Raw genomic sequence first — 8836 nt, 5'->3', positions numbered from 1 at the left:
TCTCGGCAGTGCACCTGTGAGCTGAATTAGACACGGCACTTTGGGTGAGTCAGTGAGCATTTTAAAAGACTCCTTCACAGCTGGCATTGAATCCATCTCGTTCTTTCAAAGCTGCTAACAACAAGAGCATATGTCGAAATGCTTCGCATAGCCTTTTATTACAGGGGCTGTGCTTTAAAAAAAGGGGGACACCAAATTGCAAAAGCCCTTTTTGAACATCTTGTTTCATAAGAAGCTGTATTTAAAAATCACAGCTCTAAGCTGCATAGAAGTCCAGTTTTCAAAGTCATTTGACAAAAGGTCCTTGAACTTGGGAATTGCTTTTTCTTGCTTTTCACAATTACCGGCTGTCATTTACAGTTTAGAAAAATAGAATATAATTTTTAAAAGGAAATGTCCCTCTCTTGGTTTAATAATTTGCCAACAACCTGACTGAGGTTATTAAGAGTCTCTATAGGAAAATAATTTAAATTCTAGTGTGCAACTATTAAACTGAGTCGGGGATAATAGTCATGTACAGGTTGCTTCGGATGGGAGGAAGCGGGCAGCATGATGAGTTTGTTTTCCAGAATTAGAGGTCTTTGGAGCGGCCGCCTCTCAGGAGCCCTAGGGTGTAGATCTTAGGGCCAAATCCCAGTCTTTGCTTTCACCCCTCAAACCTACAGGACCTGCCACAGTCCTGCCGACAAGCAAATGCAAACAGGCAGGGGATAACTTTTAAGAGTCTAGGAAGGTAATGGTTGAGTTTGGGTTGGTTTTTTTCATTTAATTCTAATACTAGAGCCTCAGTAAAATGATAAAATATGGATATTGTTTAGAGAACGGATGTGCTATTTTGTGCCATAATGACGATGACAATAAAAAGATTCTGCCCAGCAGCAGAGGGTAAATAAACACCATTTACGAAACACCGCACCGCCACATTAAACCACACACGTCATTTGAAGAGAGATGTAATATTCCAATAGAGCGGTTAGCAGTGCCTGGAAATGAAACTAGCTGTGCAGGAAGCTCCAGGGTGCTACTTTTCAGCAGAAGAACAATAGTTAATGCAAAACGAACTCTGAAGGAGAAAAGATGGGGGAGCCTCAATGCCTGAACAGCAGAGTCTAATCGGAATAGGTAGCTGTCTGCTGAGACCATGTTTGTGAGTGCGTAGCGGGGAAGAAGCCTCTTTGAGCCAGCAGGTATGGCTGCCTTCAGTGTGCACATCGGCCCCATCTGCGTGACTAATGCTGCACTTCCCCGCTGGCCTTCGGGGACTCCGTCCCAGGAGTCTAACTTCAGGAGGCGCTGGGAAATCTCTCGCCCATCTGTAAAGTTGTGGATTAGTGCAAAGAGTTTGGGAGTTGGGAGTCAGAAATCGTGGGCTGGAGTCTTGGACCCCTCTGCTTATTAGCTGAGTGATACTGTCTCTGGGCCTCTCTTTTTCTCATCTGTAAAATGGGGACTTTGCAGAGTTATTCTGAACATTAAACAAAAATAAGAGGAGAAAATGAGTGCATACAAGAAGAAATCCAGGTAAGATTTGTGGTCTAGTTCATCGGATTGTGCCAGCGTCAGCCTCCTAATTTTGATCACGTGCTATCGTTATGTGAGATGTCAGCACGAGGCGAAGCTGGATGGCGGTACATGGGACCTCTCTGAATATTTTTGCAACTTCTTGGCTACGGTCATTTCAAAATAAACATTTTAAAAAATAGGGAACATTTATTACGTGTCGATGCTTTGCTAAATGTCTTACTATCTGTGTGGACAAAGCTGACTCCATCTTGAAGCTAATCGGCCAGCTTGACTTCTGAGTGACTGAGCCTGGATTTCTGATGCCCTCCCCTTCCCTCGGGTTGACTGTAGAATGTGTCCAGAGGTTTCTGGCTGGTCAATGAGTTTCCATTACCCCTTCCTCCGGGGCAAGGCGCCCTAGATGTCAGCTATGTCTTAGCTCTTCCTGGCTCCAGGGCCTGCTGATATCCGGCCTTAACCACGCACACCTGTCTCCTGGAGCCACAACCCCATCTCTGAGGGGTATAAACGAAGGTGGTCTAGGAGGAGGAGGTGCTGGGGGATCTGACCATCCTGCTCTGCCCAAGACAAGCGTTTCCTGTACGTGAGCTTCCTGTTAAATTCATTCGCCTACAAGCTGGACTTGTCAGCCTCGTTCTTGGGTCTCTCCGCCCCTTCGGCATCTGAGGGCCACTTTGCATACGTGGCCTTTTCCAGAATACGATCTCATTTAATCCCCACAACAACCCCCTGTGAAAAGCACTGAGGTGAGTCAGTTGCCCAAGGCTAACAGCTAGGAAATGGAGGAGCAGGGCACGGAGCCCAGAGGCAGGCTTGCCTTTCACCGCCTTGCTGCGGCAGATCTGACGGCCCTTGCGTGCGGCGACGTCTGCCATTTAGTAGGCATACAATTACAGTTCAGATTTTCTTAACAGCATGATTATTTGGAAAGAAGAAAGACTAGGAAACCCCTGTAGCAGGGCTGTTGGAGCCCCACCCACTGCCCTCACACCAACCGCTTCCTGCTCGCCGGCCCCACCTCCAGGTGCCACCACCAGCGTGTCTTTGCCTGAGAAGTTTCTCTGATCACAGGATCCTGCTTTGCTTAGCTTGGCTTTGCCCATAGGCAGCTGGCAGGTCCTGGGGAGTCAACACCCCCACCAAAAGCAGCCTTCCACTGGTAACTAGAGGGAACTGGTATATAAACACCCCTGCTCCCTCGCTCCTTGGGTGAGGCTCCCAGAATTCCCCCAGCAGGCGTGAGCTGCAGGCACCCACACTGGGAACTGGCCGTATTATAAGATATTCTAATGGGCTGCCTTCCCTTTCCCTGTTACACTTGTCCACGTTCCTGCCGGTGTTTCCTGGGATCTCCTCTCAAATATTTGTACTTGAACATTTGTGTGCAATAAAGGATTAACGTGGTCCAAATAAAAATTGGTTCCTTGCCCGACTCCTGGGAGGTCATTTCTAAGCCCTTGGACTGTCCTGCCTGATAAGTATCTTTGTCTACCTCGTACCTTGGGCTATGTGGCATCCTCTCGACCTCTGCAGAGGCTAGAGACTAAGGTCAATCTCACGGACAGTCATTCACACCTACGTGGTGGGCCCCCAATAAAAACTCTGGACACCAAGGCTTGAGCTTCTCGATTGGCAGTTCCGCATGCGTGTTGCTACACATCATGGCTGGGGGGCGTAGGCACTGTCTGCATGATCCCACCAGAAGGGGACAACTGGGAGCCCCCACTTGGCCTTCCCTGGACTCTGCCTCATGCACCTGTTCTCTTTGCTGATTTAAGTCTGGGTCCTTTCGCAGTAATAAACTGTAACCATGCGTATAAAGGATTCTCTGAGTTCTGTGACTCCTTCCAGCAATTAATGAACCTGAGTGTGGTCTTGGGGACCCCCCCAACACAACCTGTATCAAGGCTGTCTCTGTGGGAAACCTAATTATGACATCCCCACCTCATACAACAAATGTATCCCTAAAAATGTGTGTATAAATTGAAAACATGCTATAAATTCGCCAGGGAAGCTTGAAATCTAAAGTAACTGTGAAGGACCCTTTCACCCTATTACAAACAAATTATCACATCTTAATTTATCTTTTGGCACATCCAGATTTTCAAATGTACTTCTGAGTCTGTGCCTGTTGGAGACATAACAATAAAGTCCATCTTCGGTGGCCTGCTATAATGGGAAGGCATTGTGGTTATGAATCATTCAAATGTACTTTACTACTCCATTTAGCTGGTTGTTTCAGGCCCCTCTGTCACGCCTTGTTTCTGACGAGACATCAGTAACATCTGCTGCTGGTGATGGTGCTGAAAGGCACCCAGCAGACTGCTCCCTCTCCTCCACTCCGCATCCCCAGAGCATCCCAGGCCCACCGCATCCCCAGAGCCTGGTCACGCTGCTTCCTCCTCACCCTGCATGTCTGTGACCAGGAGGCAGCCACTCGTTTTCTGGTATACCCAGTGCTGGAAGGTACAACACTTCTGACCAGCCTCCGATTCTCTTCTCAAGAAGTTGATTTCCTTCCCATCCCTAATAGAATACTTCACAAATTCTCCAATCAGCTCCTCCTCCACTGTAGCGTACGGGATGTTGTTCTCAGGTCGATGGATAAGAAAAATAGGAATGATCCTGGAAAGGAAGAGAACATGGGCACACATCATGTTCTCGCATGGGAATAAAGACTTCGAGGGCATCTTATCTCACCTGGAGTAGCAGGGAGCTTCAGAATAAACCCCTGCGTTCAATTCGATTTAGACTAAAAATGCCCCAATGATTATTCAATAGGGAAAAAGCTGTGTTTCTGTTGATTCGTACCTAGAGTTGGTCAGAAATTCCCCCTTGGGATGGAGTTGAATTGCTTGTGCATAAATGAATGTCTCATTTTAGCCACATCTCAATGAACCATTGGCGACTAAATCCATCTATTCATCCATCATAAAGCCAGCCTGCCTTCCTTTCCTTTCCTTCCTTTCCTTCCTTCCTTCCTTCCTTCCTTCCTTCCTTTCCAGTCAACAAATATTTATTCAGTGGTTTCGAGGTGTCAGACGTTCTTCCAGACACTGTTCCAGAAAACAGCAGTAAAAAAACCCCCAAAAAACAGGCTCTGCTCTCATAGATCTTACATTTAAATGAAGGAGACATATAGTAAACAAGAAAATGTATAGTTCTACGTGCTATGTGAAAAAAATAAAACAGTGTAAAGAAGCTTGGTAGTTCAGGGGTGGGGGAGGAGCTGCTGTTTTATTTCGGGAAGTCACAGAAGGCCTTGCTGACAGAGGACATTTAAGCTGAGAGCTGCAGGAAGTGTGGGCGGAGGGGCACGAGGGCGTCTATGGAAAGAGCCTTCCAGGTAGAAGCAGCACAGATGGAAAAGGCTCTGGGCGGGAGCGCTCTCAGTGCGTTCGAAGCACAGGGAGGGGGCCGGCATGGCCGGAGTGCGGTCAGCCAGGGGAGAGGGTCGTGGATGAGTGCAGACAGGGAGGAAATGACGGAGGAAATGGGAAGCCAGACATTGGGGGGGGTTTGGTTGGCCATTTGAAAAACTCTGCCCTTTGTACTGAATTGATGAGAAGCCTTGGAGGATTTGGGGCAAAGGGATGACATGATCAAACTGCTATGTCACAGGGATCTCTTAGCCACTCTGTGTGGAGCAGACTGTGCGAGGGCCAGGGCAGAGGCAGGGAGGCCGGAGGGAGGCGCTGCCCTGACGATGGCAGCTTGAAGCGGAGAACCGACCAGATCCCGAGCGCACTGTCAGCGCTAACCCATTCACCGTCATGCCGCCCTAGATGACCGCTTCCTACCTGCTCCTCTCACCTCTAACCACCCACACCTCCTCCCCAACCTCGCTCTCAGCTGATGACCTGCTTCCTGTTTCACTGTGAAAACCGAAACAATAAGAAGGGAACTTCTAAGAGCCGCCACCCCGCAGCTCCCTCCTCCCCGGGTCTGCACCCACGTCCCCCGCCTTCCCGGCCCTCCTGTGGAAGAGCCCTTGTTGTTCCGACCTGAACCCCCTCGCCCACTGGCACCTGGATCCCAACCCCTCTCGAAGGATGTTGCTCAGGGGCCTCACTCCAGCGGTTGTTCCCCATTCTCTCCCGTCCACGTTTCCCTCTCCAGAACCCTTCTCAGCAGCACGGCCACGTGCCACAGTATCTCTCCACCGCATGCTGACCCCACAGCCCACGTCGAAACTCGGTTCAGCTGTAGGCTCGCTGTTTCCGACCCGTGCGCTCATTCCCTCTCGATCCCACGCAGAGAGGCTTCCCCACTGAAGAAGCTTCGGCCAAGGGCACCACGGGCACCATGCTGCTGAGTTCACGGTCTCCTCCCAGCTCTCGACTGCCTTGCTCTCCGCGGCACTGAGCCAGTCTGTCTTTCTTCTTTCTGAGACACCTTCTCATGGCTTCTAGAAACCCACCTCCTCCTCGTTTTCCTCCTGCTTCCCCACATACTTCTTCTCTGTCTCTTTGGTGGCTCCTCAGTTGTCCCCAACCTCGAGACCCTGACATGGCCTGGACAGCCTGCCTTTCTCCGCACTCCCCCGCCCCCGCCCCCCACAGTGACCTCCTTGCTTTAAATACAACCTGCAGGTCAGTAATTTCCACGGTTTGTGGCTCCGGCCCAGACCCCTCCCCTGGATTCCTGACTCATATTCCCAGCTCCGTACTCTCCGTCTCCACTCGATTCGAAGAGGCGTCTTGAATTTAACACGGTAAAAACTGTTCTACTCATTCGCTCCAGCCTCCTACATCGGCCCCGTCTTGGTGCCTGGCAACTCTATTCTCCTGTTCTTTGCACTCAACAAACACACCTACTGAATAGCTTGGGCCAGAACCTCAAAACCCCACCAGTGAAGTGGAGATGAAAAAGACAGAGTCCCTGCTTTCTGGGGTAAATCACTGCAGCACCCAACTCCCTACGCCTAACGCAGACAGGCAGCAGCCCTCCTGGGGGCAGCGTGGCCCGATTCGAGTCATAAAGACTGTGCAGAAATAAGCTGGCGGAGCGGGGGGCAAGCCCATCCCTACATTTCAGTACCCCATATCTCTGTCTCCGCTGACCCACGCACACAACGCACAAGCCAATTCGAGTCCCACCTCCTGACCCTCTCTTCACCCCATCCTGCCTGGACTAAGGGTTCCCTGACACATCACCCTGAGCTCCACCTCAGTGATGCTCTGCCCGCACCTCCCACTCCCCAACACGGTAACTCCGGCACTAAGCAGGATGTGATGTCATGACTGGCCATTTCCACCTGCCACGGGGCAGGAGGCGACTCATCAAAACACAAGTAAGCTTGTGAATCCTTTTCACCCACTACTCACTGCAGGAGAAACTACGAGTATGGCAGAGTCGGCAAACCGTCCCCTCTGGGCCAAATCCTGTTTTCATCCAGCCCACGAGCTAAGAATGAATTTTACAGATGAACATTTGCAACTCCTTTGGTTGTAGGGAACACGAACTCTGAACCCCAAATGTAAGCAAAGTTACTTTAAAAAGTTAGCAAAATATTACTTTAAATCTTTTTTCATTCTTCTCCTTAGTAAACCTGTAAAAATGATAATCGATGATTATTATATTTTAAAATGTATCAACAAAGATGTATAGATTTTGCCTCTTGGCCTACAAAGCCCAAAATAGCTACTACCTGGCCCTTTACAGAAAAAGCTTGCCAAGCCCTGGTCTCGAGTTTCGTCTTCCATTGGTTACTGTCATCTTACTCATCACTTCCTCTCTCTGGCCCAAGGCCACGAATGTGATTTCGTCTCCTCATCCTTAAAAACTACCATCGTCACCTTCATTTGATGGGACTTTGCCACAGATTTCATTCCAATTCCCTTTGCTTCCTTCATGTCCTAGACGAGGAGCCTCCATTTGTATCTATTCCAGATGACCTCGATTCCGAGTCCCTCCGTGACCCGTTACCCCTCACTTTACAAACACCCCACTCGCTAAGGTCATCCATTCTGGGCTTCTAGTTATTCCCTGGGACACTTCTGCGGCATCTGATGGCGTTAATCTCTTCTCTCTGGAGTCACCTTCTGCCCTTGACCTTGGGGACAGAGCGCCCTCCTAGTGGTTGTTCCGCGGCAGTTGCTTCTTAGCATTTGCTGACAGCTACTCGACACCTCGACCCCCGCGTGTTTGCGTTTCTCGGGGTTCCCCCTTGGCCCTTTCCTCTCCTTGTTCTGCCACACGCTCTGCCCAGGTGATTGCACCGTTTCCACAGCTGCAGCGACCATGTGTACGCTGATGACCAACCAGCAAACCAGCTCGCTGGTCCCTTCTCTCCTTCCAGCTCCAGGCTTAGAAGACCAAATGCCGGGGGCAGTTCGATGGACCACGGAGACCGAAAACCTCGGACTCGGCACATGCAAAACAAATTCTTCACTTTGCCACACGCCTGCGGGAGTCTCCTCCCTGCCTTCAGCATCTTCAAGTGGCAGCTGCATCTTCGCAGCCTCCTAAGTTAAACACCTCACATTCATGCTCAGGCTTCTCTGCCTTCTCACTGCCTGCGTCCAGTCTTGTTAAATTCAAAACAGAAGCTGCAGAGTGTGGAGCGCTTTATCCTTTAGACGCCACGTGCCCCATAAAAAGGAACTTCTGAGGCCGGCTTCTTTGCCAGGAAATAAACATGGGGGTGGCCTGGGTGGTGCGGCGGGCTGACCGAAGAGCCTCTAGGGCAGGTCAAGGGCCAAGCCCTCTCTCTGGGCGCACAGGCCACGGCTCAGAGCCCGGGGCTCTCACAGGAGACCGCGACTGTGTGGGACCTGCTGGGGGCTTCCCTTTCCGCGCTGTGAGCCCTGGTCCCTCATGGGCCCCTTCCTTCTTGGGGTTAACCGGATGCCCCCTCCCTCCTCTCACAGCTGCTGACCAGGCCGATGCGGCTCGGGGTCCCTGCCCCGCCTCCCTGCACGCAGGTGCGTTTGGGGCCGGGGAGCGCCGCTCGCCCCACCCCCGCACATCGGCTGCAACATCCCGCTTACTCATCTTTTCTAACATGGCTTCAAGGGCACAGGGCTTGAAGAAGGCCAGTGTGTGCGCGCGCGTGTGTGTGCGTGTTTGCGTGTGTGTGTGCCCCAGTGTAGAAACCTCTGACTCTGGTTCAATAAATGTGGAATCTGGCACAGATGCCCTTCTGAGGACCTTGATCCCGATCTCTCCAGATATCATCACCATTCCCGTGTTCACCTGTTCTCCCACGGGAAGAAAGGGAAAGGGGTTTTGGATATCAGAATATCCTGATCCATCTTCAGAGCGGTGGCGTATTTACTGGGATGCTGATGAAGCTGATGAAGACCCCGTG

General features: G+C 50.8%; 1 protein-coding gene across 1 annotated transcript in view; it reads right to left on the bottom strand.

The window, feature by feature from the left end:
• The window catches only part of ALPK2 (alpha kinase 2), a 139320-nt gene that overhangs the window by 13246 nt on the left and 117238 nt on the right, over positions 1 to 8836 (bottom strand). Inside the window, exon 11 of the mRNA XM_023531170.1 lies at positions 3916 to 4149. Within this exon, the coding sequence (XP_023386938.1) occupies positions 3916 to 4149 (234 nt within the window). The remainder of the gene's footprint in view (positions 1 to 3915; positions 4150 to 8836) is intronic.

This window comes from Pteropus vampyrus, unplaced genomic scaffold (assembly GCF_000151845.1).
Source record: "Pteropus vampyrus isolate Shadow unplaced genomic scaffold, Pvam_2.0 Scaffold62, whole genome shotgun sequence".
Classification (NCBI taxonomy): Eukaryota; Metazoa; Chordata; class Mammalia; order Chiroptera; family Pteropodidae; genus Pteropus; species Pteropus vampyrus.
Note: the sequence above shows the minus strand (reverse complement) of the source record. Positions and strands in the feature narration are given on the sequence as shown.